At 36.2% G+C, this 20,829-nt stretch overlaps 1 protein-coding gene and 1 long non-coding RNA gene across 2 annotated transcripts; one reads left to right on the top strand and one right to left on the bottom strand.

Moving 5' to 3' along the window:
• The first annotated feature begins 9,639 nt into the window (after window positions 1-9,639).
• Window positions 9,640-11,960, top strand: LOC130740463 (L-ascorbate peroxidase, cytosolic). The gene is made up of 10 exons (XM_057593084.1): window positions 9,640-9,798; window positions 9,923-10,052; window positions 10,158-10,332; window positions 10,445-10,510; window positions 10,858-10,906; window positions 10,994-11,079; window positions 11,216-11,295; window positions 11,386-11,488; window positions 11,611-11,669; window positions 11,759-11,960. The coding sequence occupies exons 2-10, from the start codon at window positions 9,934-9,936 to the stop codon at window positions 11,772-11,774; spliced, it is 753 nt and encodes a 250-aa protein (XP_057449067.1). The 5' UTR covers window positions 9,640-9,798; window positions 9,923-9,933; the 3' UTR covers window positions 11,775-11,960.
• Window positions 11,961-13,115: 1,155 nt separating this feature from the next.
• LOC130740464 (uncharacterized) lies at window positions 13,116-14,283 on the bottom strand. The gene is made up of 2 exons (XR_009020127.1): window positions 13,561-14,283; window positions 13,116-13,274 (listed from the first exon to the last, which is right to left on the bottom strand). It is a non-coding gene; the product is annotated as an uncharacterized LOC130740464 (long non-coding RNA).
• Window positions 14,284-20,829: the final 6,546 nt, after the last annotated feature.

The following is a 20,829-nucleotide window of genomic DNA, read 5'->3' as shown; positions in this document are numbered from 1 at the left end:
TTGATCCAAACACCTCCATCTCATTTTAATATGGAGGTTGTGCTGCTGCACCATGCATGGAGATTGGAATGCCCAGGTGACTCATGTCTTGCGTGAGGGGAATGCTTGTGCGAATTTCTTGGCGAAAGCTGGTGCTTCACATGAGTGTGCTCTCCTCTATTTACAAGATCCCCTCCTGGAATAGAAGTTTTGCTTTTGGCGGATTCTATGGGTTTTGTAACAGTTAGGTAGTAAGGGTTTCTTGTTTTCTGTTCTTTTCTGTTTGTTCTCTTTGTTGTTGCGCATCAAAAAAAATCATGTATCAATATCAATGAATTTAAACAAAAATTGAAAAAATAATGCATTATATCTACATCATCACATTATGGACTTATCTATTGTTTGGTGTCAACATTGTATTGTATAAGTTTATAAATGAATATTCTCTTATACATTAAAATGTTGGTTATTTAATTCACCTCATAGATGGTGGATAATGTACGTAAGACAAGAGTATGATGTATAAGCTACGTGAAAATATTTAATATACCGCCACCACCCTCCACATTCACCAATGTCGTTGTCGTTTCCACCACTGTCGTTGTTGTCATCGTCATTGTTATCGCTTCTTAATCGGGTCAGGCGTGTTAGTTTAGTTAAGTTAGTTTTATCTTCTATCCCTATATATCTCAAGCAAATTTTATGACTGCTGAGTAGTTTTTGTGACGAGATTGATCGCATCGTTAGAACGTTTATGTGGTCTAATGACAAGGTCTCTTGTGGATTGCATCACATTAGTTGGGTTGTGGTTACAACTCCGAAGTCTACTCGTGGTTTAGGAATCACGAAATCTATACTTCATAATGTCTCACTTCTTTGGAAGTTGTTGTCTACTTACGATACCTTCTGGGTAGGGATTATTTGAGGCAAATATATGGGTATGCATGGGGTTGATTTGTTCACTAGTATTCCTAACAACTCTTGTATTTGGAAGAGTTTGGTGAAAGTTTGGAGTGTGCTTTCGAATGGTTTCTCTTGACAATTGGGGTCGAGAAACACTTCATTTTGGTATAGTAATTGGTTGTGTCTCGGACCTTCATACATGAGGGTGGATTATGTCCATCTAGTGTCCGGAATAATCTAGTTAGTCTCGTTCCTAATGCATCAGTTCAGGCAATTTATCTCCTCGTTGTCCCTTAGCGTTGAGGATGTATGGACTTGGAAAGACAATACGACAAGTATGTATACTACTGAGTCAGCGTATGGGCGGGCTTCGAATGATACTGTAACTGATCTTACCTTTATGAAACTTCAACACCTGGAAATTCATGAAAAATAAAACTCTTTCTTTGGGTTCTTTTCCATGATTATCTACCTACTAATTCCCTTAGACATGTTAGGGGATTGGCTCTGTCGAATGCGTGTTCTAGGTGGCCCAACCAGTTTGAATCTGCTACTCATTGCCTTCATGATTTCATTCATGCGAGTGAAGTTTGGACCCGTTTAGAGGTGCCTTCAGATACAACTTTTTTCCACTCTTGTTCGCAAACCTGTGCGAGTTGTTTTTGGATTATTCTCCGTGGTTGCGCTGGTGCATATTGCCATGATTGACGATACGCCATTGTTGGTTGAGTGTTTTGCAGCATATTGCCTCATCAGTTTTTTTTTTCTTTTTGTTTTTGTCATAAATTGTTTGTCTGATTTTTTTTTTTTAGTTGAAAACAAACTACAATAATTTTTTTTTTATTCGGAACTACAGTAGTTTTTTTTTTCCCGGAACTACAATAACTAAACAGAGCTTCTCGCGTCTGATATTGTCCATATTTGGGCTTGGGTTGGCGTAGATAGGGCCCATAAGAAATTTATTTTTTGAACTTCCCATAAGAAGTTACATCCATTGGGATTTGTTGACAAAAACACGACTCAGGAGGACAATAGTCATACAAAAAAGGTCAAATAAGAACTATAGATTGTCTATTTTTTTTTCTTTTTAAGACCAAAGGAAGCAAAAAGCAAGACCAATATTTTTTTTAAATCTCGGTAGCAGAAATAATAATTTTGGTGTTCTACAAGGATAGGTGTGAAATTGAATGGAAATTAGATAGTAAACAAATAAGTAAGATACAAAATCAAAATGTAAAGCAAAAATTGTTTTTTTCTTAGAGGTCCCGTTTGGGAAAACAACTTCTTTTTTTTGAAAGGGAAAAACAACTTAATAAAGCGCTTTTATGACATAAGCATTTATTCATAAGTTATTATAAAAAATTTATTGAAATAAATTGAAAATAAACTATATATAATCATAAACTTTGTTCATAAGCTATCTTGAATAACTTATAAAAATAAGCTCAAAACAACTTATGGTATAAGCTCTCTGCCTCTCTCAAGCACTGACAAAAGAGCTTATGCTATCAGATAAGCTCAAACAAGCTCTTCCAAACAGAGAGTTTGATCATTTTTAGATGAATGAGATGAGATTAAGACGATATAAATATAAGATATGTTGTCCTTATTTAACATACAAGGGAAGTTAGATGGGTATATTGAATCATTTGAAGCCTTTGTCAAAGGAATTCATATTTGTTGTTGTCAGAGGATCCTACATTTATTGAAGTCATAAGTGAGTGACCATCCGATTTTAATAGGATAACTTTGGTTTTAAGAGGTTACTTTGCACTTATAATCAACCTATATATTTAGAGTTGGTGCGCGGGTTGGCCAGCCATGCGTAGGTCCGCAATTAAGCGGTCCTCTAATTTCGGCCTATAGCCCGCTGTCTCGCAGCCCGGCCTACGGACTTCGACCCGCATACCCAGCTCTATATATAATTGAACTAGAGTCAGATTAAAATTAAATTTTCATGGACCCTGACTTCATTGAATGAGACATCATCTGATTGTAGGGGAATGCGAGTTAATGGTCTGAACCATTTACTTGTATTGGGGAGCTTAACTACTTTCAGAATATGGGAGGAACTAAGAGTTTATTTAGATATCGATCAAGAAGTTTGAAAATGGAAAGATAACACGTCCCGATACACTACAAAAAAGCAGTCAACAATGGAGGAATTTCCTTGTATTTTGTAACCGTGATGTATTGCTCAAGTTGTTGATTTGCGTTCTCGGACGATTACTGTTGAAGTAGGCAATTGATGTAGGATTTGGGCATGCATAATTGTTTATGTGAATCCAAATACGACTAAGGAAGGAGTTGTGGTCCTACCTTGTAAACATGAGACGCCATATCACTCATCATTTGTTAGTAATTGGAGATTACAATGAAATTTGCTCACAGGTTAAAGTCCTCAAAGATGCATTGTGTGAGTATCGGGCTATGAATATGTTGAATATGATGGACAAGTGTAACTTTCTTCACCCATGAGCGACTAATTAAATCCAAGTTTACCCGCGAGAGGAAATAAAACTAGAGGATTAGCTAAGAGACTGAATATAGGATAAAGGGATGTTGTTTTTTTTCCAAAGCATATATGGAGTATTTGTCGCGTGTGTACTCCAACCACTCTAGCTCATTTCTTGGTTAGGTGTTAGTGGATTTTGAAAATATGAACACTCGACCATTCTGAGTAGTAAGATTTTGATTTATCAAAGAGTTAAAAAACTTGATTTTACTCGCTTAATGACCCGTCACTTATAACATTCTCGTTCATGTGTGACAAATGATATAAATGTGTTCCAATTGGCTGGGTATCATCTTTGTGTTTCCCAAAAGCTGTAGAGAACATTTTCTTCAATTCCCTTTCGGTACCTGGAATTCCAATCAGAGGATGGCTTGGTGGTCCCTATGGAGTGCGGTGGTGTGGTCTCTGTGGTCATGGAGGAACAAACTCATCTTCCAGCACGAGGTGCTGGATTGGTCCAACATGTTGGAGATCATTCAGTGGAGATCCTGGAGCTGGATTACTACAATGAATAGGGACTTTCGCTGCTCGTTATTTGAATGAACTTCAGAACCGCGTGTATGCATTGCTCAGATTGGACCTTAATGCTGGTTTCTGTTGCTGGTTCTAGTGCCATTCGCTCCTCTTGATTTTTTCTTGTTTTTTTTCTCTGTTCTTTCTCTTTCCCTCTCATTTGTATTGGATTTGAAATACCCTTTGTGTTTTATATCAATATAATTCTTATGGTTTATAAAAAAAAATGATATAAATGTGTAACACAAACGTTCACTTAACCACACAACTGACACAAGCACTTGCATGAGCTCATAATAGATGTGACCAAAGTTAAACATTTCCCTAATCGTAGGGACCCACAAATGACTAAAATCAAGATTCAAGACTCACTAAAAGGACCAAAAATCTAATTTTATAAACCGGGTTCGCAGTACTGAAAAATTTGTTTGGCAGTTTGCCACGTGGCGTTGCAATGAATTAGTAGCGCAAGGAAGCAGGTGAGGGGCATGCCTCCACGTCCACGGTGACATTAGTATTGCACAAAATGGCATCTTCTGAATTGTAACGCGTTCACATTATGGAGCTTTATTTTTTTGGTTGAAACATTATGGAACTAAATATATTTAATTTTTCAGCCTCATAGAAGCTTCCCAGCTCCTTTTAGTATGCTGAAGCCGAATTACGAAAATAGGCTTCCCTATGATGAAGTTCATGCTGCTCAGTGTTTTGTTTTTTATTACTTCATTTATTTATGCTTTGTTTTTTGTTTTTTTTAAATGATTGTTTTTAGTTACATGAGTGCGTTGTTGAGAAAAATATATAGGGTTCAACAAAACAATGCCTAAAAAATAACTTAATCAGTGGAAAAATGGCGTTTGCATAGAAATGTGTTTATTTAGATATTATTCAGCTAAGTGAAAATATGTTTTCTAAGATCATAAACTTAACTTGAGTTGAAATAGCACATGATCTTTGTTTTAAGTTAAGTATAAAATTGATTTAAAAAAAAATGTTAAGTATAAAATTATGTTTCTTTCAACATCCTTTTTTTAGAACATTCCCAAAATCATGAATAACACACTTAATTTGTTTTTTTAATTTTCTAATTTCAAATCTACCCTATATATAAAAATGTACGCACCATTTTGCACATAACTTAAATAAATATTGTTTGAACTTTACTATTTACACATCTTATGTCTCTACTCTTTATAGAATTTCAACTTTTCATTTTTTCTAGCAATTCTTAGTGCGTTTTGAAAAACTCGGACTTATCATTCCACAATAACCCGAGCTTATGTTCACAACATAACACTTTTATATTGTTGTTCTTAAGTTATTGTTGACATAGTAATGCCACATTTTTTTACTATTATAAAACCTAAACTTCACCACCAACTCCTGTTGCAAAACCCAATCTTGGCCATAACCAGCACGTGAGTGAATCACCATTTTGGTCCCTAAAAAAGTAAGCGCCGATCATAGTAGTCCCTCAAAATCATTAATGGTGAAAAAAATCCCTGAAAGTGTTGACGTCGGTCATAAGTCCCTATCTATGTTTGGCCGTTAGTCCCTGAGACGGAAAATGCACATGTGTCAAGTTATGTGTCACGTGGGTTTCAATTTAGTCCCCGATATTATCAATTTAGTCCCTGACAAGCAATTTAATTTAATTATAATTTAAAAAAATAAAAATAGAAAATTCGAATTAAATTTAATTAAAATTATGAATTAAAAAAATAAAAAATTAGGAATCAAAACAGTAGTAGGAATCGAGAACAGTACCTAAATTGATTCTACCATCAAGCAAACATGAAACCCAAATTGAATATAGCATCTACCCAAAACCTTTTTGTTTGACAACATCTACCCAGAACCTAAGAGAAAGATAGGAATTGGCCACATCCCCTACATGTATGTTTCTATGGTTAAAAACTCATGTCCAACACCTCCACTTATCTCCCCATCCTTCTTCTTCCTTATCCTTCTTGCCATAAAACATGCTAAAAAAACCTAGAATAACTTGTGTGTTGCCTGTCCAAACTCTTGATTGCCTGTCAGAGCAAGCCCATTCAATACCCGATTATAAGTAAATTTCCTTGGCAAAAACCCTCTAGCCATCATCTCCATTAACAACTTCCCAGCCACCACCAAATCCTCTGATTTCTTCCTCACAAACACTGCACTGATCAGAACATTATACATGTCCAAAACGGGCAAGCACAAACCATCCCCATCTTCTCAAACATGCTCAAACCCTTCTCACGCTCCCCAGCATCACAAAAATAACGAATCCCCACATTGTAAGTCTGAACACCAGGCCTGATGCCACGTTCCTCCATCCTCCCCATGAACTTCACCGCCCTCTCCATGTCACCAGAATGACACAAACCTCTGATCTGCAACTTGAAATTTCCAACACTAGATCTGAGCCTCAGGGGGGAAATCAGAGAGACCCAGTAACCCATCTGGACGAATCAAGACGCAAATTGCGAAAAGGTCGGAACTTTTATGAACAAACCTTGATTGCTGATGCTTTCGCGATTCAAGAACCTCGAAACTTGGTCGGAAATCGCCCTCCACGGCGGATCATGGAGGCGATGGGGAAAGACTACTGGATCCTCTTCTACTCGCGGCGAGGATTTTCGTGGTGGTTTCTGTTTCCTCAAATGACGAAGTAATCGTCCGGAAAAGCCATTTTCAGGCGGCGGTGGTGGTGGTCGGCGACTGTGGCGAAATGCCAAATTGACTTGGGGGTTTTGTTGCGCACCTCACGGGGAGTCGAAAGGTGGTGTCGGTTTGTCTATTGGTCCAGTACTTTGGCCGGAATCGAGGGGATAAGGTGGTGGTGGTGATTTTCTCCATAAATAGTGTGGTGGCTCGACCATGGCGTGGGGAACGGTGGTGACGGTAAATGAAGAAGATGATGATGTGTGGATGGATCTTTGTTTGATTTTGGTCTCTCTTTCATCTGATGATCTTGGTTCCTCTCTAGATGTAGTTTTTTTTTTACTATAATTTTATTTTGTTACGTCGGAAACTACTATAATTAAGATTTAGTCATTTTTTTTTAATTCATAGTTCTAACTAGGATTTTCTATTTTTTTTTAAATTATAATTAAATTAAATTGCTTGTCAGGGACTAAATTGATAATATCGGGGACTAAATTGAAACCCACGTGGCACATAACTTGACACATGGGCATTTTTCGTCCCAAGGACTAACGGTCAAACATAGATAGGGACTACTATGACCGACGTCAACACTTTCAGGGATTTTTTTCACCATTAATGATTTCTAGGGACTACTATGACCGACGTCTACTTTCTTATGGAACAAAATGGTGATTCACTCACCAGCACGTACTACTACAAGCTCCAGTAGCCACCATCCCTATCCTCTTCTTGCTCTATAACCATCATCTCCATTGTCTCTCCATATGTGTCTCTTCACGTTTAAGTTTTTTTTTCATGGGGGAGGGAAGGGGTTTCCATTTAGGGATATTACAAATGAGTATTTTTATAAGAATCAATTTAGATATTTCTTAAAAAGTCAAAGACTAAAACCATACTTAAGCCTTAAAATCATTCAAGTATTTCTTCCTCTCGTAACAAAAAAAAATTAAACAACTTTACTAATCTATATATATATATATATATATATAAATAAAGCTCACTTGAGCTTTTGCATTAAACTCATTAGCAAAGAGTATTAAATGCATTAAATCATATAATTCTCAAATTAAAAACTAAAAAAAATTATTGTCAATATTAAAAATTAATTTTGTTAAAAAAAAACTGAAATTTTCTTTAGTTTTGCATTTGACAAATATTGAAAATTAAAATTAGTTAATAATAAAATAATATTTTTAATAAATAATGTAGATAAATAGTTTTAAAATTAAAAAGCGCCGCTAAAATGAATTTAAAGTTAACTATAACATATATGTGCATTATTGAAAAAAAATCTAATAATAATTTTGATCTATGATATATTAGTAAAAATTACTTATCCACGAGAGGGTTGTTCTCATGAATCATTTGCTATTAATAATATTCATCTTTTGTTGTAAAAAAAATTACTTAAGGAAGCATAATAGAGAAAAATAATAATGGTCAAAGTTGAACAAATGTTCGTTGTGAGAGGCATATCCATTTAATGTGATCGTAGAACCTCGAGAGATTATAAGTCTCTTGGCTATCGGCTTTGAGAAAACATTCGGAAACCAAATAAGTTAAATAAATTTAAATTCGCTTGATAATATTTTAAGCTATTTATGTTATCACTTATCATAATTCTAAAATTTAAAATTAATTTATTTTTCTTGACCTTGACAAGTCACAACAAATGACTTTCTTGGTAAAAAGTTGGATTGGGCGAGCCCCCCACACCCTAGAGGAACTTGCCCAGGGACGAACAAGACCTAAAAGAGAGGAACTCGCTAGGGGCGAGAGAAAGGACTTAGGAGATTAGGGACCCCTTAGGGCAAGCGCCAGGGGCGGTTGATGTATGTAAGGGAGTTGGGCCGAGTGAGGTACGACCCAACAAGCCCCATTAGTGGCAAAGTTAGGGTTTCATGTAACCTCTATAAAAGGGGACTTTATGATCATTGCAAAGGATCATTCAACATTTATTCTAAAGGATTAGGCTATTACTAGACTCATGCTTTACTAGGGTTTGAGGCTTATACCATTTTTGAGTGTTCATTTCCAGAACAAAAGTATAAAAAATGATATTAAAATTTATTTCATGACACTAGCACTTAACATTTTTTTACGTAATTTAAATATTTCAAATTAACTTAATAATTTTTCATAAATTTTTATATTTCTAAAAATCATTTCTATGCTAATAATTAAATATCAATAATAAAATTTGAGTAATATTAATTATTTATACAAAAAAATCTAATAATATTTATTGAAATGTCTTAACACAACTTATTTACAATTATAATTAAAAAATATTTGATTATTTATTTAAACTATAATAATTTATATATAATGTTAAAAAATATTGTAAGTAAACCCGTGCAACGCACGGGTATAATATCTAGTTCTAATAATGTAATATAGATAATATTAGTATTAATTTCATATATCTTAGTCAAACTATTATTAATAATTAATGTTATTATAAAGTAATTTGAAGGCTTTTCCATTTTAAAAATTAATATATTTCGTAATAGAATTATTTAATGAACTTACCTATTTACTAATATAATATAGATAGACATATATTATTTTATACATTTTAAAAATCATTATTAGTGATTAATGCAATGATAAAGTGAAATTAATATATTTTATAATAAATTATTATATTTCCCTACACTTTTGTCATGTTATTATTAATCATTAATTTTTATAAAGTATTCTCTATATTTAAATATTATTATAATTAATAATATAACTAAATATACAAAAATTACTATTTTTTTTAGGTTAATACAAAAATTAATAATATACAACATTATTAAATTTATAACAAACAATTTAGCGAGGGTAATTTCGTCATTTCGTCTCCGAAGTTTAATTCCATAGTCAATGTCGCTAATATCATGACCGCATGACACCACGAAAACGTTTATCATCCATACGACCAGACACCCAACCTATCACAACTTCCCACGTGTCCATTTTTCACTGGCCGGTCACGCAAACTTTCCTCACCTACCCCTCTACCCACACCGTGCATTACACGTGCAGAACTATCTCATCCGTCAATTTCCCAAACCAATATCAACCACAGGATCATAATCATCAAACGGCCCCCAATCATCAACTAGAACTTTCTCTCCTTCATCCCCTTATATCTATCATTCCACTCTCTCTTCACTTCTGGCTTGTGTTCTCCTCGTGCCTCTAGGGTTTATCACACTTCATCTTCTTCCTCCGATTCCAAGGTTCGTCCATGAATTCTCACTTGTCAATTCTCAATCGCCGATTGCGATTCAGCTTCTTCCGATCCACATTATGATTATACTATTGCTTTTTCTCCATGATTGATTTTCGTTGTTGTTGTTGCAGAATCTCCAGCCATGGGAAAGTCTTACCCTACCGTCAGCGCTGATTACCAGAAGGCTATCGAGAAGGCCAGGAGAAAGCTCAGAGGCTTCATCGCTGACAAGAAATGCGCTCCTCTTATGCTCCGTTTGGCGTAAGAATTTCACACTCACACACAGTCCTTGTTATCACTTTGATTTGCGTTTGAATTTTGAGATTGTTGTGTTGATGAATATTGATTTTGCGATTGTGTGTGTAGATGGCACTCTGCTGGGACCTTTGATGTGAAGACCAAGACTGGTGGTCCCTTCGGAACCATGAAGCACGCTGCTGAGCTCGCTCACGGTGCTAACAATGGTCTTGACATCGCTGTGAGGCTGTTGGAGCCGCTTAAGGAGCAGTTCCCCATCTTGTCCTATGCTGATTTCTACCAGGTCAGTAGTGTTCTATCTCTTCATAATTCGAATCGTGCTTTTGTTTCATTTTCTTAGATCTGGTTTGTTAGACTGTGTTTGATGTTTATTGCTTTCAATTGTGATGATTCAGTTGGCTGGTGTTGTCGCTGTTGAGGTCACTGGTGGACCTGACGTTCCTTTCCACCCTGGCAGAGAGGTATATTCTGCTCCCTATATCGTATATCCCTTTTTTTGTTTTTCAAATTTTCGATGATAATTGCAGAAATTGGGGTTACTGATTTACAATTATTATTGCAATCATTTCATATAAATGTGTTTTCATGGTCTGTTTTACTTGTTTTGTAATATATGCAATGATTATGCTCATGTGATTAGGGTTAAGTTTTTCTGATATACTTTTCATATTTCTGATAATTGTTGTATTGTAATTCTGCTGCTATGTTGAAAAATGGGGTGAATGGCTGTGGTTATTTTGCTGTTTGGTGGGTCTTGATCCTTTTATGATGATTTTGATGCTAATTGTGTGTTTTTGTTATTCATTAGGACAAGCCTCAGCCACCACCTGAGGGTCGCTTGCCCGATGCAACTAAGGGTTAGTATTCGGAACTGTATTGTGTTGAATTGCCTATGATTCATTTTTGTTGTGTTTTGCTTACGGTTTGATTCTTGATTGCTGCAGGTTCTGACCATCTGAGGGATGTGTTTGTCAAAACCATGGGGCTTAATGATGTGGACATTGTTGCTCTCTCTGGTGGCCACACCCTTGTATGTTATGATCCTAAACTTGGTACTTAGTGTGCTGAAAGTGTTTCTAACCATTGCTAATGGATATTTAGACACACATTAGCTACATTAGGCTCACAGATGTAACTGTTTTAATTATGCCAAATGTATTTTGCAGGGAGCTGCACACAAGGAGCGCTCTGGATTTGAGGGACCCTGGACTACCAACCCTCACATCTTCGACAACACATACTTCACGTTAGTTGATTCGAATCTCTCACATTGTCGTTTTATGTATATGGTTTTAATTCTTAGATTCTTACCTATGTTGTTTGATCAAATGATTAGTGAGTTGTTGACCGGTGAGAAGGAAGGTCTCCTTCAGCTGCCAACTGACAAGGCTCTTTTGTCTGACCCTGTGTTCCGTCCTCTTGTTGACAAATATGCTGCGGTATGTGTATTTTCATATTCATTCTGGTAACATTGATTTTTTTTGAAATGCTGTGAAAGAAATGGTGGTGTATGCTGTAATCTGAAGTCACTGACATTGTTCTGATTGACCAATGATTTCAGGATGAAGATGCTTTCTTTGCTGATTATGCTGAGTCTCACCGAAAGCTCTCTGAGCTTGGGTAAGCCTTCATATCTTATAGGTTAATCTTTGCTTCATGACTCTTGTAACATGTGAACTAATTCACGTTATATGAACTTTACCTTGCAGGTTTGCTGATGCCTAAGCAACAGTTGGGGGTGAAGAGGCTCAACATCCGTCATTTTTATTAATTAATGCGTAGACATTTTCTTAATATCAAAACTTTGGGGTACCCGTTGAATATATTTTGCTGGACATGGTGAATGGAAAGTTTGGCTGTTTTCTTTGTCGTTGGTTCTTTTTTAAATAAAATTGCTCAGTGCTTATGCTATTGTGTTTTCGCCGCTCCTCCCCGCCTTTACCCATTACAACTGATTATAACTGTATCAGTCCGTTTTGCCGTTTGTTTATGTGATGAATGTGTGGCCTTAGTCCCAGTGGCGGATCCAGGACCCCGGGGTCAGGGGGTTCAAAATTTTCAAATGAGCACATCGATAAAAAATATAATTAAAAACAACTGTAATATGTTTATACAAATACAAATAGTAGTGAGCATGAAAGTTAAGAAGCAAATACAGCCATTAACTAAATCTAACAGCAAAACATCAGAAAATTTCTTATTGGGGGCATCAGATAACACAGATCTAAAGCTCTTCATTTAGACATTTGGTATGGCTGTATATCCCTATCAGCACTTGTGTCTGAGTGCTAGTGTGATGTTATTTTTGAAATCAATCAATAGCATTAAAAACATGTGGCTTCTGTAAAATTACATGAAACTCATCCTTCCTTCTCAAATGTAGGCTAGAAATTTGAGGATTAAATTAACTTTTCATCATTATACAGATTTTTCTTGAAACTTAATCAATAAAACTAATAAAAGTATAATTATTATGCATTCATGCAGATTTGACAGACCATGAGTTGTGAGCCTTAGCCAACAGCACTAAAGGCACTAATGGCATTAAGTCCTTAACTTAGTTGATAGTCATCTCAATTCTCAACTGACAGTCTTAAAACATGGTAATAAATAATATCATTCAGTAAAAGGAAAATTTGCAGTCTTGCAACATCCATCCATATAACATCTTCAAAATTCCACATAACATCAAGTTGCACCATGGAAAATAGAAAGATTTATAAGTAGGTATTCCAGATTGAGATTAATTTCTATGCACCGACGGTGTAAAAAGTTTTACACAATCATTCAATCACAACCTTCCATTTTCTATTTTAGATATTTATTAAATTCAAAATTAATTGTGAGCTAACAAAATGGAGGGATGTGATTGAATGATGGTGTAAAACTTATTTACACCGTCGGTGCATAGAAATTAATCTCTTCCAGATTTAGTATAAGCTACCCCATTTTTATGGTAAAATCAATACTAGAGACACAGCTTATGAGTTCCTCAGGGGAGAAAAGGAAAAAACTAAATAAGTAAAGGCATGTTTGTTTTCCATACTTGCAAAAGGAAAATGGGTATTTTCTTCACAAGATAGAGTAGACTTAAATTAGATTAATACATGAAGTTATATACAAATCATTCATGACAGACTTGAGCAATATGAAATCATTTCCCTTCACATTCCAAATTTCCAATCTCAAACCAAGACAACAAGCTTATTTCCCAGTCTAATTTCACTTCAATTTTATATACACAAACTAAATTCAGCAAAAGGAAAAGCAAGACAACAAGCTTATAACTCAATTCCTACATCAGGACAACAAGCTTATGCTAAATAAACTAAACTCAATTCCCTTCATATATGATATACACAATTCCTAACTAACTAAACTCAAACTCAATTCCTAACTTTCAGATTGCTTCAACAGCAACACAATGATTTGATAAAAAGTGTTGGGGTTTTTCAATTTGGGGTTTTCAATTTGGGGTTTTTCAATTTGGGGTTTTCAATTTCTAACTAACCTTCAAGCTTCAAGTCTTCAACAGCAGCAGAGAGAGAGAGTGGTGGTGCGTTGGGCGGCCGCCGGTGGGCGGTGGTGGTGGTGGTGGACTGGTGGCGTTGGTGGGCTGTGGCTGCCGCCTGGTGGGTTGCAGCGTTGAGAGAGAGAGAGAAAAGAGTGAACACTGAAACAGTCGAACCGTGAATCAATGAGTGGTGCCATCCATGGTGGTGGCTGGGGCCTGGTGTAGTGGTGGTACCGTGGTGGTGGTCTGGAACTCTGGATCGTGATTCGTGAGTGAAGGTGAGAGTTGAGACCGTGAGAGAGTGAGTGTGTGAGGAAGAGAGAGAGAGAGAGGAGTGAGGAATGAGTGACTGAGTGTTGACTGAGACCTGGGTGCAATTTTCAAATTTCAGGGGTTAAAAAAAAATCACTCTAGGGGGGTAAGTAGGATTTTTTTTTTCAGGGGGTTCAGTTGAACCCCCTCAGTTCAACGTGAGTCCGCCCCTGCTTAGTCCTTAATTAGCAGAGGATTTAAGCTATAACCACATCAGGTGATTTGGCGATTTTTAAAGAACTTTGTGAATATATAGTTTTGAAACGAGGAGGTATCTTATTTTATTGGGATAAAGGATTTTTTTTTCAAGTCAATCCTGCCATGTGAATTTTAAAGATGTGTGGGTCAACTATGAACTTACATGGTGGTTTTACTCGAGATGCCATGGTTTTCGACATATTTCGTGGACATCAATTTATGTGGCTGTGTGAATGAGCGCCTTTAAAATCTAAATGCATATTTGACTGCATCGAACCTAAATTTGTACTCATGTGGAGTATTGTTTTTTCTGGACAAAAATTCTTGATACACCACATTGTTCAATGGACTTTGTTAATTTTATATGATTTTACTGACTAAGATTTTTTTCTTACTCATTCTTTATGGCAATTTTTTATTAGATAAGGTTATGAAGTGTCAATCATTATTTCGTTATTTTATAAATTATTTGCCTGGTTGACATGTTGGATGCTTGAAGAGTTCATCACTTAGCTCAAGAGTTCTTCACATCGATTTGAAGTTTTTTATTTACGAGTCTGGTATCATTTAGGATATACTATTATACTTAATATTTTTATTGTGAAGAGAATAATTTCTAGAATGAAAGATATTGCGTGGACAACTCCACTTGGTTGTTTTCCAAAGCTTTAAAGGTCGCTTAGATTTATACCTTCATTTTCAATTAATCAAGAGGTACACATTGAAATCTCTATTTTTAATTGGGTACGTGTTAGTGTGCATTATGAACCCCTCAAAGGTCCACTTAGTTTCCAAACACCCTGTAGTGGCGAAAATGTTGATTAAAATTATTTGGAGGTTTTCAGTTTTGTTTAAATTACTTGGTTTTCCATCCACTATCCAGTCGCTGATTTGGTCACCGTTGCTATGGCCTTTCGTCTTGAACTGCAAATTTTAAGCTCGCTTGGTTGGTGAAATTAGGCAAGAATATCGTTGGTATTGTTATTTGTTGACTGGACCAATTTGACTTCCAGGTTGACTCTGCCCATATGCATCTCATCACGTACATTCAAGGCAGACTAAACTTTTTTTTTTGTTTTTTGTGTACATGAAAATATATGAAGAGAAGAGAAGAGAGAAAAATACTAAATGCGAAATTTGATGTGATGTGACAAGAAGAGGTCGATAGAGAGAAAAGAGAGAGTATGTTGTTCAGAAGTTCTATATCTTAGATCTGTTTAGTGGAAACCACTCATATATGAGCCACTTGTAATTGTTCTTGTAAGTCTCATGCTTGTTAAACCTTGAACATGAGAGAGTATTAAAAAGTCTCTCTCACATTGATTATAAATATAACTGAGATAATCTCTATATATGAAAAAATAATTCTTGATCTGAGTTAAAATGATTGTTGTTATTAGTTCATATGATTATCAAAACTATTGAAATAAGTACCTCCACATATTGTTGCCTATTGAGTATTGACTTGGCCAGACCAGAGGTATGTTACTCGGCTATTTCATGATAGAATTTGACTCTGCTTTCTTGCTAGAATGGACTCTCACATGTGTTTGATATGGACACGTACTTTTGGTGAGTTGGTGTGAAGTTAAGTTCATTCAATGGTAAATGTTCTTTGGTGAGACTTATTCATGCCTAAACTTTTCTAGTATGCAACCGGAGAGGAAAACATGTTGCGCGTGTTGAGGTATTATTCGATATATTGTATAGTTGTAAACGTATTCAGATTTGCAAAGGTTGATAGGATGTTTAATGTGCAAAGTGCAAAGGAGTTGAGTAAATGAATTTAGAAAAAGGAATTTGGATTAAATCACTTTAATTCTATGTGGACCAATGATATTTAAGATAAGTTTGGAGAGACCTGCAAATCAAGCCCTTAGTTAAGGTACAAGTGGTCAAGAAAGTTATTGAAGAAAAAGAAAAGAACAATAAGTGGAAAGGAAATGAGAGATTCAACAAGAACGAATGTGTTTTAAACCAAAATCGAATCCTGAGAAGCTTGAATCTTCAACTAAAAGAGAAGGACCTATAAGAAACAATGATAAGCTAGCGGTGATTCATTGATAAAAGAAAGGTTGAATGCTTCAACAGCCACAAAGTTTGGCCACTTTGCAAACGGTTGCTGGTTTGTTAAGGGCAAGAAAAAAAACATGACAATAAAGAAGGTTATGTAGTCCAAGAAGAATCAGACTCATATCCTATATCTTAATTACTCATGGTCACCACCAATGCATATTTATCACAATCAAAATTCTGGTACATGACAGAGCTCGACGTTCCAATCACATGACCAATTACAAAGAATGGTAATTAACTGATTTCAATACATCCAAGAAGAGTGTTTTTTTGTTTTGATAAACCAAAGAATTGTATTCAAATTTAGCCTCTTTTGAATCCAAAAAAACTTTCGATTCCAAGACATCATAGAGACAACAGAAGTCTAGTGTTTCAATACTGATGTCTAATAAGACTCCAAGATTTGCAATATTTGATGAACAATATCCTTTCCTCGTTGCTCCAAACCACCATTATAGTCTCCTTTTGTTTGCAGTCCTCCATGAGGGTTGGCCTCCATCTACATTGACTTGCTCATGAGTCAAGTCAGCTAAACGCTGATCTGCTCACAGTTAGCCAAATGTTCCCAGGGGATCCAGACATTATATATTGGTGTGGCTAAATATAAAAGAAATTTTAGGTTAAAATACAAAGTAGAAATTATATTAGGTAGCAAGCAAGACGTAGCTATAATCTCACATGAAAAAGCACAAAAGTTTATTCAACCATGAAAAGTTGAGACTAATTTGTGCAGTAAAAAGGACAAATTTTGCTTTTTTGGGAGAAAACATTACAATGCTGCTGATTTAACATTCCAAAATTTGCGGGCACGAATCAACAATCAAAACAGAAAAACCCATCAGCAAAAACAAACGGAGGTAGCTCCAAACCCAACATGGTTCCATCAAAGAACTCAGATCTGCTGAGTTCACAAGCAAAAATTCTCACCGAAAAAGTAGATCCAACTCAACGCGTGCAACAAGTTCATAAACCAAAAAAATTCTTTGAAAATTGAAAATTAAAAAAAAATAGAAATAAGAAAAGATCATCCAATATGAATTATGTGTAGCGTAGTAAGGTGTATTACGAAGTTTATTTACCTAAGAGACAATGAATCAATTGAATTTCCTCTTGAATTGTGGTTGATTGGTGCGGTGATCAGGGTTATCCATGCGATTAGAAATTTAGGAAGGTGAAGATTGGTAGGTTTTCAATTTTTGCGGAAAAATGTTTTAAAAGTTGATGAATGCCGAAAGCAGCAATGGAAGAAAGAAAGAAAGAAAAACCGCGTTCTAATTTGATGTTAAACGTGAATTTTGATTTTTTACTTATTAAGCTATGGCGGCGCTTCAGCCGTTGCCATACATTAACATAAAACTTTTAGCAGCGGATGCCAAACCGCCGCTATATACGATATTAAAAAAAAAAAACTCAAAATCCGGTGTGGCTAAAGCCACACATAGCCTACACATGGGTCCGCCCATGTGTTCCACTATTTCACGAAGCAAGTCCTTTGGATTCCTCCATCTTCTCTAAGGTTCAAGTTTTGACTTCTGACTCCTACCATCTTCTCTCCGTGAAAGAACATGGATTCTAAAGTTGAGGTTGAGGCATTGAAACATTTTACCGGCCGGTCCTCACGGTTGGCACCAATGCTAATAAAAAGTGGAAACAAAGCTTAGCTAGTTTGACGTAAGAACCCTAAAATGGACATGTCTATTTCCTAGGCAGAGAGTGCTCCTTGTATAAGAGCATCTTTTATTACATTAATCACAAGGGAGGAAATTAAGCCACAATGGTAATGACGCAATTAAAATCTTTTTCATCATGGTAATAATTCGGGCCGATTGTGGAATCAGTTAAGTTGGCTTCTTGATCGGCGTTGATGATGAAGGGGATTGCAAAGCCAGTATTGGTTGGTGAGATGTGTGATACCGACCGACTATCATTGACATCGATCGTATATTTGACATTTGACCGACGATGGTTATTTTATAGTAAATCTCGAAAGGCATAACCAAAAATTTAAGTGAACTTCACTTTAATTCAACACATCATCTTACGAGTTGCAGAGTATATGGACATATTCATCTTTGAAATTCTCTTTAGCTGGCTAAGTGCCTAAGTCAGACTTCTTTTTTGTTGTGTAGCTCTGGTTTAAGAAAATTTATAAATATTAATGTTTTAATAAAAGTCCATGCATGATGCATGTACTATTTTAATAATTTCAAATAAAATTACAAGTCCTTCTTTAATACATCTGTTAGTGACAGATTAACCAATAAAATTTGTCATTCATTAAATCAATCAATTATTTGAGAAGTTAACTATTCCTGAATAAAAATAGTTGTATATGTTGTTTTCTTTTATTTGTGGGCCAAAATCCGAATCAATGGAATCAATATTTTAGTTTATAATTTTATATAATAATATGGGTGTAGGTACCAGTCAAATTGTGCATACAATACTTAAATGCTCTTGACTCTATCTATTCAGTTTTCTTTTAGCACAGGATATTACTGCAATTCACCATGTGTGATCTCAGGTAAATTTATTAAAATACAAAAGATGGCGAGCTTTCTTCGATCCAATCAATGAGCAGAGACTTTCCAAATATATACAAAGATCTATGCAAATATATACTGTTCTGTACTAGGGCAAGCTTATGTAAGAGAAAGACAAAAAGTAAACCCTAGCAGAGCACTAAAATAGCAAAACTACCATAAAAGGAATATTCTCATTAATGCTGAAAAAGTTGGTTTCGTACAAGTGGATGACCTCCCCTTTTATAGAGGGGGTGGTCATGATATGGATCTTTCCTATATTTGGGCCTGACAATCAGGGCCCAAATCCCCGTACACATAAGACAAATCCAAAGGAATCTTCCAGCTGGCTTGTGGGTCCATCACCTAAGGGAGGGCAATGAAGCTCGTCATGTTGCCTTTCCCGCCTTGGCTATCGTCAATGGTTTATTGTTCATTTTGGGCGGGCATAATCTTCTTTATGTCCCGCCCAGTCCACATGCCCCCAAGACATGAGACTCGAGTAAAGAGTTGAAATGTCTTCATCATGTTACCTAGTAGTTCGCCTCTATTGTTTATTCGTTCATCGCCATTTTACCTTCGTTGTTACATCGCCATTTTCACACTTCACCACCTTTGTTGCCGTTTCAAAGATATGTCGCCATTAATCATAACCGTCAACCACGTCTTTTCAACTGACGCACGTATCCTTATTTTCCGGGATTTCGTCATCATTTGTTATAAATGCAATCTTCAGTTGCGCGTCTCGAGGAGTAATGTCTTTTCGCTTCCTAACTTTTCGAATTTCAAATCCCACGATCCCACGATCTTCCCCCACTCATTCTCTCTCTTCCTTTCTCTCTATAAAATCCCCTTTTCACTTTTCATTTTTCACTTTTTTAAAACTTTTGCTCTGAAAACCCTTTTCACCGCAGCTTTCATTCTCTTCTTTGAACTCCGGTGAACCTTTTCTTCCTCCGGCCGTCGTCATTGCGCGGTGCTCCCCTATCGCCGACGTTCTCCTTTCTCAAATTCACGTTTCTCCCTCTGGTTAGTTTTTCTCTTTCTTGAGACTCTTCGTTTACTTCTTTTTTCTCTGACTCTGTTCATCTTCTTTCTTCTTTTAACTCTGTTCATCTTCTTTTTACTTTTAACTCTGTTCATCTTCTTTTTATGAAACTGCCTCGCATGTCTTTACCAAACGCTAGCCTTTCTTCCCTAGAACTTTCTTCACCCTCCACGGAGGAGGAAGTTGTCGCCCCCTCTATAATTGAAATTCATTCCTCGCCTTCTACCCATGATGATTCCGGTCCCGCCGGCTCTGTAGACTCAATTCTCTCCTCTAATGGAGATTTGTCTTCACCTGAATGGCGCTCTGACGTGCATTTAGTTGAAGATAAATGTCTGTTGCATTCTATCTGGAGCAGCGTTGGGAGCATTAGTTCGCTTCGAATTTCTGCTCAAGGGTTCACGAAGATAGATCCCGCCACCTCGAATAATGAAGATCATCTGTTGAATGTCCTCCCATGTGGCGAAGATGACTGTGTTCTGTTGCGTAAAGAACCAGACGATGGATCGCCCGATTTTTTCTTTGTTTATGGCTATTTCTTCTTAGATTTAAACATTAAACTTCCTTTCTCGCCGTTTATATGTCACGTTCTTTCTTTTCTGAATGTGGCGCCTTGCCAACTCCAGCCCAACGCCTGGGGTTTCCTCCGCTGCTTTGAAATTCTTTGTGAACACTTGAGTTTCACTCCAACCTATCCCTTGTTCTTCCTTTTCTATAAATCAGTCACCACTAAACCTACTTCTGTGAAATGGGTTCCACTATTAGCCCGTAAGAACATGAGTCGGTTTACCGCCCTTAAAAGCCATTACAAAGTATGGCAGAAGAAATACTTTAAAGTTGTGGAGTCGCCCGAAATAAAGAACTTGTTCCGAGATTCTGACAATAACCCCCTCTTCCCTTTTTACTGGACAAAGAACCCTCGCCGAAAAATATCTGTTTCATACGACGCCTTGGATGAATCTGAACAAGGCGTCGCCGATTACCTCCGCACACTACCAGTAATTTCCGGTCACGACTTGATTGAGGCGTCGAAATCCGGCACTTTAAATCAATTTTTTAGTAAGTTTATAATCTTTGTACGTAACTTCTTTTTCTTTTTGTTCATGTATC

The sequence above is a fragment of the Lotus japonicus genome, chromosome 2 (assembly GCF_012489685.1).
Source record: "Lotus japonicus ecotype B-129 chromosome 2, LjGifu_v1.2".
Classification (NCBI taxonomy): domain Eukaryota; kingdom Viridiplantae; phylum Streptophyta; class Magnoliopsida; order Fabales; family Fabaceae; genus Lotus; species Lotus japonicus.
This window is presented reverse-complemented; position numbering and strand designations above follow the sequence as displayed.